This window comes from Lynx canadensis, chromosome C1, assembly GCF_007474595.2.
Source record: "Lynx canadensis isolate LIC74 chromosome C1, mLynCan4.pri.v2, whole genome shotgun sequence".
NCBI lineage: Eukaryota > Metazoa > Chordata > Mammalia > Carnivora > Felidae > Lynx > Lynx canadensis.
In genome coordinates this window covers 166363419-166384976 of record NC_044310.1, presented here as the reverse complement: position 1 = coordinate 166384976, position 21558 = coordinate 166363419, and the positions used below count along the sequence as shown (strand labels likewise).

At 39.3% G+C, this 21558-nt stretch overlaps 1 protein-coding gene across 1 annotated transcript in view; it reads left to right on the top strand.

Annotated features, from left to right (window-relative positions):
- TTN (titin) overlaps positions 1-21558 on the top strand; it is a 277183-nt gene that overhangs the window by 7285 nt on the left and 248340 nt on the right. The window contains 18 exon segments of the mRNA XM_032594445.1: positions 13-257; positions 4738-5065; positions 5420-5572; positions 6246-6386; positions 7436-7567; positions 8950-9087; positions 9706-9843; positions 10333-10470; positions 13808-14101; positions 14206-14328; positions 15779-16060; positions 16321-16386; positions 17087-17345; positions 17562-17625; positions 17722-17937; positions 18876-19018; positions 20279-20484; positions 21250-21483. Coding sequence (XP_032450336.1) covers positions 13-257; positions 4738-5065; positions 5420-5572; positions 6246-6386; positions 7436-7567; positions 8950-9087; positions 9706-9843; positions 10333-10470; positions 13808-14101; positions 14206-14328; positions 15779-16060; positions 16321-16386; positions 17087-17345; positions 17562-17625; positions 17722-17937; positions 18876-19018; positions 20279-20484; positions 21250-21483 — 3300 coding nt within the window.

The window sequence follows — 21558 nt, the reverse complement described above, 5'->3', positions numbered from 1 at the left end:
CTTCTTTTACAGAAGATTGAAGCCCACTTTGATGCCAGATCAATTGCAACAGTTGAGATGGTCATAGATGGTGCCGCTGGGCAACAGCTGCCACATAAAACACCTCCCAGGATCCCTCCTAAGCCAAAGTCAAGGTCTCCCACACCACCCTCCATTGCTGCCAAAGCACAGCTGGCTCGACAGCAGTCCCCATCGCCCATCAGACACTCTCCTTCCCCGGTCAGACATGTGCGGGCACCAACCCCGTCTCCTGTCAGGTAAAGCCTTTCAAAGGAGAGCAAGTCACTATGCATTTTTGAATTAGGTTTCATCCAGCAAGAAGAGAAATAGAAGGAAGCAATAAAAAACGTAGCACGTGATAAAGGAGGTAAGCCGAAAGGTGCTGAATACGATTTTCACAAATCCTCACTGTCCACAGGTAAATTGGAAGACTTTATAAACCCCATTTCTGAATTCCTATTTGTATTCCATTTAACAAATATCTGCATTAGGGGCCAAGAGAAAGCAGCAAAATAAAAAGAGCACAGAATTTAGGGTTGGAAGCCCAATGTTCAATCAACCTGACATAGTCACTACTATATATTGACCGCTTTCTCTCAATCAGACATTTGGTTGGCATTCTATACATATTATCTCATTAAATAGTCGTAGCAACCTCTACGAATTATCATTCCTAATTTTATAGTTAGGCAAGTTGAGTGGAGCCAAAGAAATTAAATAATTTGCTTAAGGTCTTAGTCATACCATTTATAAATTAAAGAAAATCACGACAAGAAAGATCTCAAGGTGTGTTGTGAAGATCCAGTGAGATAATTAAAGTTTCCTTGTAAATAGAAAATAATTATACAAATGTTCTTATGCTCTGGTAATAAGTAAAGTCTTCTAAATATTGTGCATATGTTTATGTCATTTTATGTGGAAAATAAAATGGGTTTCTATGCTTAGTTAATATGGAGGTATTTTAGAAAGTGAGCATGTATCATCAGGGCTCAGAAATTATATAATCAAGTGTAAATTATCCATAACAAATTTGAAACTTTGGAACTTGGCCTAACCTGCTGAAGTTTTTAATAGAATGATCAGAAAAATGTACACAGTTTGGAGTGAATTAGAAGAGTGTTCTTAGCCAATTTATATGATTTAAATTTTTTTTTCATATTTATTTATTTATTTTGAGAGAGAGCATGAGCAGGGGAGGGCAGAGAGAGAGAGAGAGAGAGAGAGAGAGAGAGAGAATCCCAAGCAGGCTCCATGCTGTCAGCACAGAGCTTGAACTCACCAACCGTGAGATCATGACCTGAGCCAAAACTGAGTCGGGCACTTAACCAGCTGAGCCACCTAGACACCCCTATGACTTTTTTTAATGTAGAGAAAACTCCCCTGCCAAGAAAAATTTTAAAAGGAAAATAGCCAGATAGCTGACCTAAAAATTTTCAAACTTATTTGAGTTACTGAAATCAAAACAGTATGGTATTGGTAGATGAATAGAAAACATATTAGGGAAGCAAAACAAAAGATCTAGAAATAGATTCAAGTATCTGGAAATTCCATTTTTAATCAAACTGACTTTTCAGGTCAGTGGGGGAAAGGGTATTTTGCTTGATAAAGAGTGCTGGCCTGTGGCGCCTGGGTGGTGCAGTCGGTTAAGCGTCCGACTTCAGCTCAGGTCACGATCTCGCAGTCCGTGAGTTCGAGCCCCGTGAACTCTGATGGCTCAGAGCCTGGAGCCTGCTTCGGATTCTGTGTCTCCCTCACTCTCTGACCCTCCCCCGTTCATGCTCTGTCTCTGTCTCAAAAATAAATAAACGTTAAAAAAAAAATTAAAAAAAAAAAAGAGTGCTGGCCTGATTAGCCATCCATTTGGAAGAAAACAAATATTAATCTCTACCTCAAACCATGTACAAAATAAATCTCAGCCTGACTAAAAAGCTAAATTAAAAAATAAAAACTAAAAAAAAATGAGAGTATTTGGGGAAACATTTGTAGGGGAGAGCTTTTAAAAATAGATTTAGAGATTCAATTACACAAAAATAAAAATGTATGTATGGCAAAAGTAAGGTCATTGCTAAGCCAAGCAGTGCATTTGCGAAAATATTTTAGAAGTGCCTCTTCCTCAAGATATTTCATTGCCTCTGCCAAAAAAGTATTGTATCAAATATACTATAGCTACAATATGAATGGTACAAGCCAGAAACAGTGCATAACTTAAACAACTATATATGTTGATGTTCGATAAGACCCCATATAGAAGCAAAATGCAAGCAGTAGATCTAGGGGGGGGCATGTTTGCAATACTTACGACAAATGACTAAGTACCAAATGCATTAAAAAGCTTCCACAAATTATTTTTTTAAGTTTATTTATTTTGAGAGAAAGTGTGAGTGGGGGAGGGGCAGAGAAAGAGGGAGAGAATCCCCAGCAGGCTCCACACTGACAGTGCGGACTCGACGCGGGGCTGGAACCCATGAACGGTGAGGTCATGACCTCAGCCAAAGTTGGATACTTAACTGACTGAGCCACCCAGGCACCCTCCCCACAAATTAATTTTTAAAGGAAATAAATAAGCAACACAAATGGGAAAAAATGAACAGAAGGCAAGCATTTCATACAGGAGACAATGTACATGTCCAACAAATATATGAAAAATGCTAGATATTTTCCAAATTTTATTATATTGGCCACTTTGAAAATTAATGGTTCTGACAAACACTAATATGAAGCCTTGAACAAAAAGCTGAGTTTTAAAAACATGTCTGGCTATCGAATAAATAAAGTGTTCTGTCTCAGGCTAGCTCTGAGTTTGCACACCATGAAATCACAAGACAGGCCAAATGTGAATATCTGGGGGAGATAACAACCTCACTGTATTTTTAATCCAAGCCTAAGGGTCATTGAAAATTACAGAGCTTTCCTGATTCCATGGAGCGTTTTGACTGTCTTAGCAGTTCTGGCAGTTCATTAATAACAATCCCCATTACTTGGTCCCTGAAATTTGCTTTCAAATAAGAAATAAAAATAGCAATTTGTGGAGCAAATAATGGTTATCCAAGATAGACTCCTTCCTAAAATGCCTAATGGTTTAATCTTGATTTTTGTCGTAGAGTAAGGCAAACATATTTTGTTGAATAAGGTACACGTATCTAGCTGTGACCAGGTGATGACTTTTTGTTGTAAGAGCAAAAATAAGCACTTTCCTATAATGACACAAATTACATTGATTTTCCACAGTTATGGGCTTACCTGCAGCCTGCTGCTAATCACTCAAGTCTTGCTAATCATGTCTTTAACTCTTTTTGAAATAAGCCCACTTTATGGTGAACAGCAAGAGTAAGGCACAGGTTGAAACTTGGAAGTACAGGTCACTTTGCTTTTCATCAGTTGGTGTAGACCCTACATTATTCTAAACTGGTCTTTGTTATATTTCTAAGGCAGTCACTTTTAAAATAGGGACATGTCCCCCTGGGTTTCCCTTTAGTTGATTACAACTTCATTTATAAAATGTAAATTGATTTTCACCAAGAAAAACCCTTCTTCAAGAAAATGACTAAACATTTCCTCATGAAACTGTTTAATATTTTAGTGTACTATTAAGTTACTCTGTAATTTAGAGCAGATATCAGCTGTATCTTCAACCTTAATTAGAATAGTCATTTCATTTAATGCCAGAAAGCATTTATAAACATTTTTCTATGGGTAGTAGTTATAATTCAATGATAAGGCAATGCTGCCACCTAGAGGGAAAAATTAAGAATTGATCAAGAATTAAATTATGAAAACTATCTTAAAATAATTGGTCAACCCCTAGAATTACTGCTGAAGACCAGGGACTGTCTTTTTTGGCCGTAAATGCCAGGATTTACACCTAGATTCTTCAAATGATGCTATTGCACTTTGGATATACACACAAAAAACAATGAAAACTATTTTGGAAGAAGCACTTTATCAATTTAATAATAATAATAATAATAATAATAACGCAGTGGGATCCTTGGATTTCAAAATAGCCAGTTACCACAGTAGATACATGGATGTTAAAAGAAGTCCAGAGTCCAACAAAATGAGCCTGAAGGTAAACACAGAGAAAATTAAGAAGAGCAGTTCACAACACGTTTTGACCAGAATGGCAGTTTTCAAAGTGCATTGCACAGCCTACACCCTAAAAAGCTCTGTAAAGCCGAGTACCAAGAATGCTTCCTCCTGGCCTGGAGCTTCACAGAGTCTGTGGGCATGTGAAAGCCATGAGAAATCAGCAGGACAGGAAAAAAGGTGCAACGTATTTAGCCTAGAATTAATTGCACAAGCATTTTGATTACAGACACCTTTCTTTGTTCAACACCTGTCTGACATGCCCTCACTCACCAGAATTCAGAGTGCAAAGAAATTGAGAGCTATGATTACCATATTCACCATGTCCTTTCTTTGGCTGTCTTTCAAGACCTCCTGCTGCAGTGACTTTTTTTAAATGGTGAGAAGGTGGGGCAGGGCACAGAATTCTTTAGTTTAGAATTCAGTCTGATTCTCTTACGGAGTTACAGAAGATAAGATTAAGGCTTACTGAGATTTAAAACACATTACTTTCAATCAAGTACATTGTTAGCCTCTGAATCGGTTATTGAGGCACAGGTTTTTAAACTCTGCCTTAAACACTTCCAGATTTTCCTTCCATTATTCAAATCTGATGACCCGAGGAGGAGTTCTCCGTCTTGGCATTCTTGACCTCTGTCCTTGGGTTTTCAGGTCCGTGTCTCCGGCCGGGAGGATCTCCACGTCTCCCATCCGATCTGTTAAGTCTCCATTACTCATGCGGAAGACTCCAACACCCAGCATGGCCACAGGCCCCGAAGTGCCTCCCCCTTGGAAGCAAGAGGGCTATGTGGCTTCGTCTGAGGCTGAGATGAGAGAAACCACGGTGACGAGCGCCACCCAGATCAGAACAGAAGAGAGATGGGAAGGGAGATACGGGATCCAGGAGCAAGTGACCATCAGCGGAGGAGCGGGAGCTGCTGCCGGCGTGTCAGCCAGTGCTGCGTTCGCGGCCGGGGCTGTGGCTACTGGTGCTGCAGAGGTACTGTCAGAGCTGTCCTGTTTCCTTTCACGGCTGCTTTCTCCAGCCACAACCCTGCTACGAAGCCCCGTCTCTGGAGGTTGGAGGGGAAATGCATATGCATGTGGGAACATAACAGAAACTGAAGACCAAATCTGGCTCGTGCTTTGTGAAATCATTTTTAATGGGGATGAAGGCTCTAATCTGTCAGGTTTTTATAAAATACGGGGTTTAACGGTACACGCCCTATATCTCTTGGCAATGACAAATGCTTGTCCCGTGAATGCTTTACTAGAGCAGCTCATTTCCATTGCACTCTTGTATTTGCTGCTGGGCGTGTCATTTTAAAAAGGGACTTGGTCATTTCCAATCCAGGTGAAACAAGAAACTGACAAAAGTGCAGCTGTTGCGACCGTCGTTGCTGCTGTTGATATGGCCAGAGTGAGAGAACCAGTCATCAGCGCTGTAGAGCAGACTGCTCAGAGGACAACCACGACTGCCACGCACATCCAACCTGCTCAAGAACAGGTATGCATGTGGCCAGCCAGAACGAGCTTTGCATGCAGCGATCCCATGGCAAACCAGTGCTCCAGTCATTTTGAGGACAGCCCTGAGCCCAATGTGGCCCGGGTTTCTAGGACACTCTGAGCAACGGATGGCCTGAGATACCCAGGGTGTTCAAGAGAGAAGTTACCTGACGTACCTGGTCCGTGTCCGGCAGGAAAACACACAAGAGTTAGCCATCAGAGAGTTAGTACAGGAGGCCAGAGAAGGAATTCAAAGTATCAAAGTGGTCCTGGGTCAAGACAGGCAAAGCGTGGCCCAAAAAGTTAGCCGAACAAAGAGGTGTGCGCATTCATTTCTCTAGTTCTAGACCCGTCAATCCAGAGTTCAGCTGCAGAGCCAGGCACAGAAACCACTATTGCAGGGCAAACATTACCTTTCTCTAAGCCTCCCCAAGAGACCTTTGCTTTTACTTACCTCAAATGTGACATGTGATTCATGGCTGAAAAGTGTTATAAATCGAGGATAATTTCCCACCTCCTATTTGAATAGATTTTTTTTATATAGTTTAAAATCACTCTAGCTTTCCTCCTTATCCTCTCTTGTGTGACGTTTATGTCTTTATCCTGATTTATTATTGTAAGCTTTTATACAAGGTGCATGAAACTATTTCCTTCCTTTCTCTTCTGAAACTCAGATTAAAAAGGAGGCAGAGAAGAAGACTGCTGTAACTAAGGTAGTAGTGGCTGCCGATAAAGCCAAGGAGCAAGAATTAAAATCAAGAACCAGAGAAGTAATTACGACAAAACAAGAGCAGGTGCACGTAACTCATGAACAGGTGAAAATACATTTTTTTAAAAAAAACAATTGGTAAGGCTTTCGGCCAGTGGAGCCAGCTGGGTGGTTTGAGAAGATGACTTTCTTTTTTTTTTTTTTTTCCTTTAAAGCTTATTTATTCATTTATTTTGAGAAAGAGAGAGACAGCATGAGTAGGGAGGGGCAGAGAGAGAGAGAGAGAGAGAGAGAGAGAGAGAGAGAACCCAAGCAGGTTCCACATTGTCAGCACAGAGCCCTATGCAGGGCTGGAACTCACAAACTGTGAGCTCATGACCCAAGCTGAAATCAAGAGTCAGACACTTAATCAGCTGAGCCACCTGGGCACCTTGTGAAGATGAACTTTCACGTCTCCTTTAAACCCTGAGATCCTGAACGTCAGGGATAATGTCTGAGAATGGCAAAGAGGCAAAAGGGGAAAACTGCTTCCCCGCTCCCACACACATACCTTAGGCATCCAGATCCAAACAGCCTCCTTTGGAAGGTTAAGGATTTGGAAAACATCTTGCCCGAGATATGTGTAAAACTGTCTCCCTGTAATGTCTCAGTTTTAGAAAAGTAAGTCTTGGTATATTCCAAACCATCATAATTAAGAAAGTTTTCAAAGCAAAAATAACATATGAATGCAGATTATAAATTGTCCATACTTGATTTCTCACATATAAAATAAAAGGGTCGGACAAATTCTAAGGCCTTCCATTCTAATATCCTATTCTTTAAAATCAACCTTTAGACCACAGAAGTGGCATAGAATAGTATTGCCATATATCCATTAGTAAAAATTGAAAGTCTTTTCAAAGAAGACAATTCTCCAATTCAGATAATGGTGTTGAAGTCAACCTTTTTTCCCCTCAGCAGCATAAATTATGGTTGAGGCAGAGAAGGAGTGTGGTCCTATTAAGGCAAATAAGATAATTTATTTAGTGATCGGTCCAGAAAAAGAAGATTTTACTCCTTTCTTCAAATTTCTATTTTGTTCTATTTAATAAACATTATGTCACTTCCATTCGAGATCAGGAGACAATAAGTGTTTGTTCTGATCATTGATTTCAGATAAGAAAAGAAACTGAAAAAGCGTTTGTACCAAAAGTAGTAATTTCTACAACCAAAGCCAAAGAACAAGAAACTAGAGTAACTGGACAAATTACTACAAAGCAAGAACAAAAACAAGTAACTCAAGAAACAGTAAGTCCAGTTTTGTCATTACATTGTAATTCATGGGCAAATAATGCATTCTAGCCAGCTGCCTGTGCCCTATGACCAGAAACTCTAAATGGAGGAGTCCTGTGTGTGTATTTCTTTTTGTTGTTTCTCTGTCTAGTACGGAAACTCTTTCATGGTGGAAATTCTGTTTTCATTGCAGTTTTTCACTCAATTGATCCATTTTGGGGAGATTGTCTATTAGAACAGTTTGGGGGTACATCTATGACATTTCTAGGGCATAACTATTTATTTACTTATTTGAAATGTTTATTTTTTGAGAGAGAGAGAGAGAGTTCAAATGGGGAGGGACAGAGAGAGAAGGGGACAGAGGATCTAAAGCAGGCTCCGTGCTGACAACAGCAAACCTGATGCGGATGCGGGGCTCAAATTCACAAACCATGAGATCATGACTTGAGCCAAAGTCTGATGCTTAACCAACCAAGTCACCCAGGCATCCCTCTGGCGCATATTTAAGCGTAAGATAGATATCACCCCAATCAAGTTACCCCCAGTACAGTTTTTTAATGCATAGCCTGAGCCCTCAGTCGCTTAGGTTGTAAGACATGTTGTGTACACACACACACCAGCCACGAACACTCCCATGTAAATATCAAGGGAGAGTAAGGAAATGTTGGACATCAGGGTTGACTGGTACTTCTTCAAGAAAATGCTTTAAAGCGTTTGCTGCTTTTGTGCCATACAGCCACGTGAGAACAGCCTGTGTCACTAAAGTCCACTTTTCTCCCACATGTGACATCAAACCTTAACGTGTCAGGAAAGAAGCATCTATTTTCAATTCTTTCATGTTCAGGAGGGTGCCTGCACTCACCTATCTTGATCTCAAGTTCTTTGCTGATCCCAGAGCTACTTTTTACAAAGGTCTAGCTGAGAACATTATACACTTTGGAGGCTGGCCAGAGGCTATTGAATGAATTTCCATCCCCTTATAGTGAGTGAGAGACTTTGAATGCCCAAGAACTCTACTTGGCATAATCAAGAGCATAGAAATGCCTGTTGCCATTGCGATGCCACTTACTGGCAAGTTCAGCCTGACCGTAGTTTTCCAGCCATTTGCTCGTGGCCACTCATTGGGTGTCCTAGAGTGTCAACATGTGTCAGAGATGAGAACTTTTCAGTTTCTAGGACAATCTGCTAAGGAGCAGGTGGGCAGAAAAGAAGCCTATAGACTATTTTTCAGGAAAACAAAAGTCTGTGTTTTAAACCATTAAGTGTTGGCCCTTAAAATGGAAATGTGATTCTTTCTCAGCGCTAAACATTTTGTATTCTTCTGATGTTGCGAGGGTATCTTGCCATTTCTTTTGTGCCTGTTGAAACTCAAACCCTTATTTTACTCTGAAAATCAGATAAAACAGAAAGCTGTGACAGCTGCCGCATCCATGGTGGTAGTTGCCACTGCAGAGTCCACAAAACTAGAAACAATCCTGGGAGCTCAAGAAGAAGTTGCCACACAACATGATCAAATGCACATGACTCATGAAAAGGTGATGACTTCCTGCTGGTGTGAAATTCACTCTTCATCACTTCATGTGCAGGCTGCCTCCATTGTCATCATGGGTCTTAATCATCACTTTTTCACCCCCTCTGTTTATAGCTCAAATAGAAAACTCCCTCAGAATCTGTCACAAACCCTTTGCCACCTCTCCAGCTTTCACTGCCACTTTTCATTCCTAACTTTCAAACTTTCTTGGGGTTGTTACTAACATGATATGATATGATAGTTCACTTTAATATGTTCCTATTGCCGTAGATTCCAGTTTTCAAGTCAATTGATAAAATGTAAAAGTATGTGTTGCTTTTGACTCTAATGGAATTTCTCGTGGATTATAGTAAGACAAATGTGGGAAAGAGAAATGCATCCTTTTTTCTTTTGTTGCTGATCACAAGTTTTTCTTTTAGACTGCACTCATTTTGATATTGTTATGTAATAAAACAGTAAGGAAGATCAAAGTAACTCACATTATGTGTTTAAGCATGATGAAAATGTCCGGGAACAGGAAGACATTTGCTTCCTTTCTCAGTTTTGACTTCAGGTTCTTTTATTAGAGGCTCTATGAAATTTAATGACCATTTTCTCACCTTTCTTTTTATCATATGACCAGATAATGAAAGAAACTAGGAAAACAGTGGTGCCTAAAGTCATAGTTGCCACACCCAAAATCAAAGAACAAGATGTAGTTTCAAGAACTAGAGAAGGCATCACTACCAAAAGAGAGCAAGTTCAAATAACTCAGGAAAAGGTGAATACAGATATTTGAGATGGGAAAAATTTATCTTTAAACTAATTTCTAGTAAACCATTAACTACAATGTTCTATGAATTGGTAGTCTGTATTTTCCTTTCTGAATCCCAGACTAAACGCAAAATGGTAAATGTGTGACTGCTTACCATTAATTTTATCTGTACATTTGATTTTCATCCATCTGTAACATTGACAACTCATTTTATTCCACCATTATTCTTTGCATGAAAGTTAGCATTTTTAGCCTGATTCTTAAAAAGCAATATATAGAATCAAATGGAGATATTTTTGTGGGTTTTTTTATTTAACATTTCTAAGTTTTGTGACTCCAGTCCATATATGCAAACATGGTCAAGTAACTTCTTTTGTGTAGTTAACCCCGAATAACTTCATCTTGCATCCCCACTGGGGGAGGGGGGAAGGGTCATACCATGTGTGTGTCTAAAGCCCTGTGCAATTGACACTTTGATTTTACTGTAATAATCAGATGAAAAAGGAAGCTGAGAAAACTGCCTTATCTACAATAGCAGTTGCTACTGGTAAAGCCCAAGAACAAGAAACAATACTGAGAACTAGAGAAGGAGTGGCCAGTAGACAAGAACAAATCCAAGTTACTCATGGAAAGGTGACGCTTGCTATTCCAAGTGTGAAGTCCCCTCTTTGATAATACATTAATACCCAATCTCAAGAATTTCTTCTGTATGAGACACTATTAACCGAATTCATTGTTTAGATGATTAAACAATTGGAAACTAAAAAACCAAATTATTATTGTTAATATTACTACATATTCCTCTCCCACTGATCTCCTCACTATTATTTTCCATGTTTTTTATTATTAACATCTATAAGTTCTCTGGAAGTTGATTACAATTGCATGCAGGCTGATTTTAAGATATCCTGTGAATATTAAAGAAAAAAGTATGAGTAAGTGATGAATCTTACTTACTGTCATGAATATGTGTGGTTTGAGGGGTCGTGAATTCAATATATTACTTCGTAAAGTATGGACTTATTTCAGGAAATCACCCATCAGTTTTTTCAGGTGAAAGGTTATCTTTTTTTCTTTCTGTAAATACCAGATGAGAAAATTATAAAGCCCGCCATACTACTGCTAATGCTAACAAGATGCAGTATCAAGTCTAGAGAAGGAATCCTCCAACTAGAATGCACATTAGCCATGAAAAACTTTATTTGTAGCATTTATTTGTAGTTATGAATCTCCATGAATTAACCAACTTCCTATGATTCTGTCATTTACCCCAAATAAGCTATTTACCTAATTTTATTCCTTGTTGTCAATATAGTATTTGGAAATGAGCAACTCAATTTCTTTAGTGTCATGGCTGAGTCCTGTCTATATTTCTCTCAGTGTTGTTTTCTGTCTCTACATTTTTGGGTTTTCTCCTAAGGCATGATTGAAGGTCAACTTTCCAAACACTTAACCAAGTAGAATATTGACTGGCATATCAGCCTTTCAGAAATCTCATTGGTAACGGAGATTCTAATACGTAACATACTTCATGAGAGATTGTATTTAAATTTTTGTTTGTTCTGAATCACATAAATTTGACTGTCTTATTTTTGTTGTTAAAAATTAGCTAAGAATGGAAGCTGAGAAAATATCTGTACCCAAAGTAGTAGTTACCACTGCAAAATCTACTGAACCAGCCACACTGCCAAGGACTAGAGAAGGATTTGCTATTAAGCAAGAACAAATCCATCTTTTTCATGAGGAGATGAAAACTGATGCTGTGGAGGTGAAAAGCATTGCTTCATCCCATTTTATCACCAGCACCCATAACTTTTCATCCAGCATGAGTCGTTGTGTTCCTAGTGTTTCATTTAATCGCTGAAGTGGTCAATAAACATTAGAGCTGATTAGACCCTGTCCAGTTCCTCCAGTGCAACAGTTAGCATTTCTAGATGTGAAGAGGCAGATTAGGTAACACTCTGCCTTGCCTAAATTAGTTCTCAGTGTTTAACTGGTCTGAATTGGGGTCTCCTACTCCAATTCTTCTTCCTGCTGATCTAGGTTCCAAAAATATGAGAGAGATTAGAGTCCACTAAGAAGTAAAAGTGGTACCAGCGTAGAGGACAAGTAAATTGAACCAAAGTAAACACGCCTGTGGTTGTCTATGAAACAATAGCTGTATATGGACTTGATATGCATTAACTCAGGGAAAAATACGTAGATGCTCCCCCAATTTGAAATATCCTACCCATAATCAAGATTCTTTTTTTTTTTTTTTGCATAAGTTTTAAATTCAGAACAAGATTTGCGTATTTGTACATTTTGGTCGGCAAATGATCATTTCTTTGAGCCTGAGTTTTCTCATTGTCAAAATAAAACTAAAACTCAACCTGATTACCTCATAGACTGGTTGAAAGATTCAAATGAGATATAATATAAACGTCACTTTACAAACAAAGTGATCTATCTTAAATGTGTGTACACACACATATGTAGAATGGCATATCAGACTTCATATACATTGAAAGTGTATATATACTTAAGATACCACTTTATAGAATTATTACATTTACATTATATCTCATTTGAATCTTTAGTCTACATTAAATATACATGATAGATGTTAAATATATTTCTGTTATCTGTCAGAGACAGATAACATTTTGAAGCATCTGTAAAATTAAAATCAACTAATGGCCTATGTTTTAAAAAAGAAGGCCAGATGAAACCACACCTAAGCCTCACGTATATTTTACAGCTTCTTCTAAGATGCAATGGTAAAGTGAAAATGGCGTTTGCAATCCTTCAAGGCATATTAGGGTGTTTGTGGCTTACTGGAAGGAGGCACTGAATGAAGCCCTTGATCGCTAAAGGCCCAATTTCATCTCAGAAAAAAAAAAAAAACCCTCATTTCTATCTTAAATGATTGAGAGAACAATTTTAACAGATACACAGGTAGCATCCTTGAAGAATATTTCAGCTGTGATCTGGATTCTTTTCACGGCAGCAGAAAAGAAAAATGGACATTAATAAACTATTCCAGCATTACTTTTAAAGAGCAGTGATGGACACAGCGATGTGATTTTTAGGATTTGCTATTTCCAAGCATTGCATAGACTCCTAATTTGTAAGGCATATCAGCTAGTTTTCTTTCTTTAAAAGAGAAACACCTCTGCAGACTGTTTTCATTTATGTTAATCAGATTCATGGAAATGAGAAAACAACATTTCTGGTTTTTTCTGCACTTATCTCCCAGTCATAACCAAAGCAAATTGAACTTTACTGCAAAAGGTGGTTCTCTTGAATCCAAATATGATTAACACTTTCATTTTAATCACAGTCTCTTCACTTGTGTTTTTTAAGAAAGATATTTCCTAATAGATTAAAAATTCTTATCCCTAGGGAATCATAAGAAAATTAATATGCTCCCTATGTTCCATGAGCTTTCATATTATCTCAGATTTGCATGCAATCGTACAACTCTGTAGCAACTGATTTTTCTGGATGGGTCTATGATGGTTTTGAGTGTATTTTTATCATTACTGTCTTTGCAACAACACTAGACTAAATGATTGACAGGCTAATAAAAATAATTAATGAAGATAACCATCCCTCAAATTCTGATTTCCCAAGTGCTAATTAACTGTCTCAGACAAAATCCTAGAAAAACTCAAAATCTCCTTACTATTTTGTATCCATACTGTGTTGTCCCATGTGGTGTCTGTGTGATTTAATGTCTTGTCTAATTAAACAGGTGTATATAGAGTGTATCTAACTAGATGTCCATTACATTATAATAATCAATGAAATAAGTTCCTAAATGCATCTGCGAGTTACATTTCTGGAGACATTAACAGCCATATAACACAGGTGCCATCTGCCTACCACACCTTTAGGCATTTGTCTGTTCCTAATGACTATCCTTGGAGAACATGTCCCAGCTTGACTTGGTGTTACTGTGTATTAATTCCAGAAACCTTGTCTCCAGGTGGACGTTGGGAAAAAGGCGGAAGCTGTAGCAACGGTTGTTGCTGCGGTGGACCAGGCCCGTGTCAGAGAGCCCAGGGAGCCTGAGCGTCCTAAAGAATCGTACACTCAGCAGACCACTTTGGAGTATGGCTATAAGGAGCACATTTCCGCCACAAAGGTTGCTGAGCGTCCCCAGCGTCCAGCCTCGGAACCCCACGTTGTCCCTAAAGCAGTCAAGCCTAGAGTGATCCAAGCTCCTTCTGAGACTCATATCACAACTACTGATCAAATGGGAATGCACATTTCATCACAGGTGAGTCTGTACCCCTAGATTTTTACCCTATTTATGGGAAAGCAATTTTAACTGCTGTGGTCGTCTGGTGGACAGTGGTGTCATTGAGTCTCATTTCAATGCAGATCAAGAAAACTACAGATCTAACAACTGAAAGATTAGTCCATGTGGATAAACGCCCCCGCACAGCAAGCCCTCACTTTACTGTTTCAAAAATTTCTGTTCCTAAGACGGAACACGGATATGAGGTAAGAAGTTAAAGAGCATGCCAAAGAAATGTCTGGCTCAGAGGTGCCGTACGTACCTAATGTGCGATGTACAGTATCTTTGGTGGAGGCCAGTGTGGGCCTCTTACTGGTGATGTCTGTTTGCGTTCTTAAGACACTCTCAAGCCCCTGGAGTTTGGCTTCTGAAACTTGCTGAGCAGGGTGAGCACACAGTAGCCGAGGTGGTTATCCCATACCTCTGAGAAGACACAAATCTGTACAGGCTTCTCTCGGTTTCACATTTTGTAAAAGATGGCGCATTGTACAGTTTCATTTTCCTTATGCTGTGAAACATTTCACAGTAACTTAGCTGTGAATGTGTATCAATATAAAAATCAGACATTGAGAAATCCTATATTCAATATAACAGTCACTGAGAAATCATATGTCCACATACATAACATAACAAGATGGAGAGAGGTAGGATTGTGTGGTAGTGGGGGTGGATTGTGGAATCAATCACACAGTCTTGGATTCGTGTCCTAGCTCTGCTCCTATTAGTTCTGTCATCGGGGGCAAGTTAATGCATGCAAAAATGGTAGCAAGTTGACAGCACATAATAACCCTTAATATTAGTCTCTGTTCCTCTTATGCACATCTAAGATGTAGAATGCAAATCTTATGTGCCTTCACAGCATTTTAAAGTCTGTTTAATACCTATATTTGGAATAGCCCCAAATCACTATTGAAATCAGATGACCATAGACAGTGACAGAATAAAAAGAGTGAGATAGCCTTTCAAATATTTTTGTAATGTCTCTGTTTTTACCTTCCACACAGATCTGAAGCTGAAACTTTACAATTTTAAACTATTGTCAAGTAGTTCTTAGGGATTTACCAAATATTTTAATAATTTCCTGATTCTGAATTTCCCACTGTAGTATTTTCAGGATGGTTAAGTGAAAATTCGTCACTGAACTTTAGAAGCTCCATTGTCCCTTTATGATGAGAGAATAAAATAAGGAGCTCTAAATACAACTCTCTAAGAAAAATATTTTCCATTTTTTTACTGTTTATTTTATTTTTGAGAGAGAGACAGAGTATGAGGGGGGTGGGGGAGGGGCAGAGAGAGAGAGGGAGACACAGAATCTGAAGCAGGATCCAAGCTCTGAGCTGTCAGCACAGAGCCCAAAACGGGGCTCAAACTCACTAACCGCGAGATCATGACCTGAGCCGAAGTCGGATGCTTAACCAACTGAGCCACCCAGGCGCCCGAAGAAAAATATTTCCAAATGTATTTTATAAACTGGCAGGAATGACAATGAGCTTTATAACCAGCTCATCCCTAACTGACTTCCCATTAACTGTAAAAGTGAGAATGAGAGCGTTGAAAGACAGACCACATAGAACATAGACTCCTACCCACCACAGAATGAGTGATAGTAGCCACGTACTTCTGAACCATGACACAGATTGTTCCCTTTCCATTTAGGCATCGATAGCCGGTAGCGCTATCGCCACATTACAGAAAGAGTTGTCAGCCACGTCTTCTGCTCAGAAGATCACCAAGTCAGTGAAGGCACCCACTGTGAAGCCTGCCGAGGCGAGAGTGAGAGCAGAACCCACCCCCTCTCCGCAGTTCCCTTTCGCTGACACGCCAGACACTTACAAGAGTCAAGCTGGTGTCGAGGTGAAAAAGGAGGTAGGGGTGAGCATCACTGGTGGCGCAGTCCATGAAGAGCGCTTCAAAGTACTGCATGAGCGTGAAGCCAAGGTCAGTCACTGGATCGCACACTATCTCTTGACCCATTCCTCTTGAGCAGGGTCGGGCACACGGCCAGTTTGTGCTACAGTAGTACTCAGCCAGGCATCCTACCTTTCCTTTACTGTGCTCCAACTTAATTTTATTGAGTCTGGTGTGGGTCAGAGTTCTTTTTCCTCAAATTTTTTTTATAATTTTGCATGGGTTAAGAGTTGATGAGATTGCCCCTTATGCCACGGGCATTTTTGTAACGTCCTTTGTAAAATTTGTAGATAACAGAAACAGCAAGAGTACCTGCACCTGTTGAAATCCCTGTTACTCCACCAACTTTGGTCTCGGTGAGTGATGAAATTGATTGTGTTGGACCATACACATATCTGGTCAGATATTTTCATGTATGCAAAGATCAGTTTCTTCAACTGGAAAACGGCATTAGTGAGTTCACAAATGCTAATTTTAAGATGGCACACTATTTGGCAAGAAAAGGGGGAATTCTGTGGGACAATGATCGGTCACGTAGTCTGTAGGCTTATTGAGCTTCTATTGGGTCTAAGGGATTACTGGGAGCGTTATGGAGATGTGAAGACTAATCCAGCCCTCTTTGAATTTTTAGCCTTACTATTAAGGAAAATGTACATAAATAGGCAAAATCTAGACGGTGATAAGCACCCCAACAGAGGAAGAATAGAGTACTTCCAGTTGGAGATAGCATGGAAAGCTTGGTGAAGGGGCAGCATTTGCCACTGAGCCTTTATGTCCCGTTGGGATTTAAATATGTGAGAATGACAGAGGGTATGGAGTTGTCCCATTAAATGGTGTTAATATAGTTCTGCCTTATGAACTTGGAAACACCTTACATGTATTTCAAGTTAGGAAATAACTTTTCAGGGGAGTCTCTTTACTAATATTTCTACAGTCTTGACTTTTGAAAACATTAGGGCCATTAGAATGTGCAAACCCTGACACTTGTTATAACTTATAGAGATGATTAATGAATATGTACATGTTATCAGTATTTCCTTTTTCTTCTCTCCTCAGGGCTTAAAAAATGTGACTGTTATAGAAGGTGAATCCGTCACCTTGGAGTGCCACATCTCTGGATACCCATCCCCAAAAGTGACATGGTACAGGGAAGACTACCAAATAGAAAGTTCCATTGATTTCCAGATAACCTTCCAGAGTGGAATCGCTCGTCTTATGATCCGAGAAGCCTTTGCGGAAGACAGCGGGCGATTTACTTGCAGCGCTGTGAATGAGGCTGGGACCGTCAGCACATCCTGCTATCTAGCTGTGCAAGGTTTGTGGCCACACTCCCACCACCCGTCTGTACCTGCCATTTTACTGTCAGCCGACACTTCTTTCCACAATACGGTTTCTGCACACCCTATAATGGTGTCCTCTGTGGGAACTGGGGCTAGATTAAGGGGTCACCTTAACTGTCATGCTAGCCAGAGGTCACTAACAAAACAGACTAAATGCCTGACTTAAATTAGAGACTTCTGTCTTCTTCCAGCATCAGAAGAGTTTGAAAAGGAAACAACCACCGTGGCTGAGAAATTTACCACGGAAGAGAAACGGTAAAAACATTCTTCTGCTTTTGTTCTAGGATGATTTTGATTTGGTATTGGCAAATTACAGCCCAGACGCTAATTTTAAGGGAATTCTCTTTCCAGCTTGGTAGAGTCAAGAGATGTGGTAATGACTGATACCAGCATCACAGAGGAACAAGCAGCCCCCGGAGAACCCGCCGCTCCTTTCTTTATTACAAAACCAGTGGTCCAGAAACTGGTGGAAGGTGGGAGTGTTGTGTTTGAATGTCAGGTTGGCGGCAATCCAAAGCCCCACGTCTACTGGAAAAAATCTGGTGTCCCTCTCACCACGGGATACAGGTATGTTGATGGCTGACTGATAGAGTTCTCTGTGATTTGTATGATATGTATAAGGAAGCCTAGAGAGAGGTGGGATATACCTACCCTACCATCTCCCAAATGTAGGCTCTTTTATTATGGAAAATTTAGGGTATGTTTTCAGCTATTTTTACATTTTTGCACAGTCTCACCGAGGAACAAAGCTGTGTGACAAAAGTGGATGGAAGATAAATTTCTTTATACTCTAGTTTGATTCATGTATAGCGCCAGTGAAATAGAGAAAATGTGGATTTTTACACACATACACATGTTCTTCTAGAAAGTGTCTAAGACAGCGTTCAGCAGAAATGCATAATAATTAAGTCACTAAAAGAGAAAAGAACAAGGGTCATGTAATGAAGAAGAAAGTTATACATGAAAATCTGTGCTAATAAATTTGTTATAATTGAATGTAAAGTTTAGCTTTGAATTTTCTGCAGCTTGAGACAAATCATCTAAAAATGTACCTCTTATGTCTTAATAAGAAGAAATATAGTATACCAGAGGCTTAAAATTGAAATATTTAAAGGAATGTATTGTTTTGATCATTCATTTGATCTTCACATGAAACAAGGAGCAAAATACTGAACAAAGAGAAATACCCAAGTGTTTAAATGACCTCATCATTTGCTCACATAAACACTGAAGCCCTTTCCATGTGGTTGATTCTAGTGGTATTATATTCTATCGTTTATTTCAAAGAATATATGAGCCTTATTCAAAATGAAAAGTTTAAGTTGTTTGTCCCTCATTACTCATATCCGTGCACTTTCCTCCATTTTCAGCAATCTTATATTCTATATGGAGCTTGATCTCATGTTTAAGATCATTGAATTTTATACCATAGATCCACATGAGGGTTTGTTTATTCACATAGGGTTATTTGTGAGTGAATTTTATGTATGTTCATTTCCATAAAGATACAAAGTGAGTTACAACAAACAAACTGGAGAGTGCAGACTGGTGATTTCAATGACTTTTGCCGATGATGCTGGAGAATACACTATTGTTATTCGTAATAAGCATGGCGAGACTTCTGCCTCTGCCTCCCTGCTGGAAGAAGGTAAATGCAGCCCTTAGTACTTCCTATGTGCCTGATAGGAATGGAAATGCAGGGAAGTAGCACTGTTGTGTGTTTATCAAAGACCTATTAAAATATCCCAGTTCTGATTCTGGCTCTGTCCCCATCGCTACCCTCTCTTGGCCTCAGCTATACAGAAAATGTTTTAGACCACGTGGCCTCAAAAGCCACGCTGGTGCTAAACATCAGGGTTCTGGCACGAAGTTTCTATCTGGTGCCTTCATTTCTAGGCGTATCATGCCTTCGAAGATGCAAAGACTCCACATCTCGCTGCCTTCCAGATCCAGACAGATAATATCAGTGAGTGGTAGGAAGATAGTGGCAAACTGGAGAGCATATGCCCCGCCTCAAGGGGGCAGTCGTTCCCTGCCTCCACTGTGTTGTAACCAGGCACATACCTGCCAGGCTCAATGTTCCTAGAGTTTCTGGTATTTTAAAGAAAACTTGGAAATCAAGATTTTTCAGGATTCATAAGTAATTGGACAAAAAGCATAATGGCATTCAGGCCAAACTGAATGTATCTGTGGGTCACATTTACTTTCGCTTAATTGTTCACATTTACAGCGGACCATCCCATGTTTTGTCTCATTTGACCTGCCCAATACCCCTTAGAGAAAGTTAGGATATTATCCTAATTTAGCAGATAGAGCACTCAAGACCCAGGAAGATAGATGAATTACCAAAAGCCACATGGCAAATTAGGAAGACCCCCAGGATAGTTCCTGAAGAACTGACTGGTAACATAAAATTCTTTCTACAACAGTACCGGCTGCTTTGACTTGTCAAGGCAAGTTTGTTTTTGAATTTCAATCTAACAGATATTGAGCACCTTGAGAGTAAAATTTAGAAAATCTGGCTTTTGATTATCAACTTTCTCTAGTGTAGGGCTTGCCTGAATGAAGTGGCATGAAGGCTTTTTCATAAGAACATTAAAAATTAACTTACGTTCTTAAAACAAGTGAGCAAAGGGGAGAAAGAGAAAGAGAGGGAGACAGAGACAAACCAAGAAACAGACTCTTAACTGTGTGGAACACACTGCTGGTTACTGAAGGGGAGGTGGCTGGGGGGATGGGTGGAATAGGTGATGGGGATTAAGGAGGGCACTTGTCTTGACGATCACCGGGTGTCAGATGGAATTGTTGAATCACCTTAGTATACACCTGAAAGTAATATCACACTGTATGTTAACTATACTGGAATTTAAGTCAAAACTTTAAAACAACTTCTGTTTTTAACTCCTAGCTGATTATGAGTCACTGATGAAGTCCCAGCAAGAAATGCTTTACCAAACACAAATGACTGCATTTGTGCAAGAACCTAAAGTTGGAGAAATAGCACCTGGATTTTTATACTCTGATTATGAAAAAGAGTATGAAAAAGAACAGGCCTTAATTAGGAAAAAAATGGCCAAAGATACTGTAATGGTCAGAACTTTTGTAGAAGAACAGGTGAGTATAAGAATAATGACCAAGCAAATCATCTCATAAATTACACTTTCCTCCCAAGGTGCCCCTCTTTTTGTTTGATATTTTCATTGTCAGGTGATGGGGTAATGATTAGGCTATAGTTATTAGCTCCAAGTTCACTGCCGATGAGTTTCCTTAACCTTCATGACCTGCTGCATAATGTGGCTTTAGAAATAAGGATTCTATATATGCAGGAAAAGATAAATATTAGAATGACCAGGTCCACTGCTGCCCAAATCCCTTCATCTGTAGAATGAGCATCCCAAAGTAACCTGTGCCTTTAGAATATCATTGACCCAAGATGCCACAGCATGAACTGACAGAGATGGTGGTAATGCAGATTAGAAAACAAAACAGGGACTCCTATAATTCTCACTGAAAAACAAAAACAAACAAAAATCTTCCTAGATTTTCCCCCCAAAACTTGGATCCTTATCTCTGAAACTAATACTCTTTTTTTAAAAAAGTTAATTTATTTATTTTAAAAGACAGCATGTGCATGAGCAGGGAAGGGGCACAGAGAGAGGGAGAGAGAGAGAATCCCAAGCAGGCTCCACACTGTCAGCGCAGAGTCCCACATGGGTCTCAATCTCATGAACTGCGAGATCACGACCTGAGCCAAAATTAAGACTTGGATGATTAACCAACTAAGCCACCAAGGTGCCCCTGAAACTAATAGTCTTAAAGCATTTCTGTCTGTCAAGATTTATATATTTTTAACAAACTGTCATCTTTTTTACTACATAGGAATTCCATATTTCTTCCTTTGAAGAGAGGCTCATCAAAGAAATTGAATACAGAATAATAAAGACTACATTAGAAGAACTTCTTGAAGAAGATGGAGAAGAAAAGATGGCAGTTGACATTTCTGAATCTGAAGCTATTGAAGCAGGATTTGATTTAAGAATCAAGAATTATAGAATTCTTGAGGGAATGGGTGTTACTTTTCATTGCAAGATGTCTGGCTATCCATTACCCAAGGTAAAAAAAATAAACATCATGCCTCCACACTACAATAAAGATATACATCATCTACAATAACTATTTTATCTAATT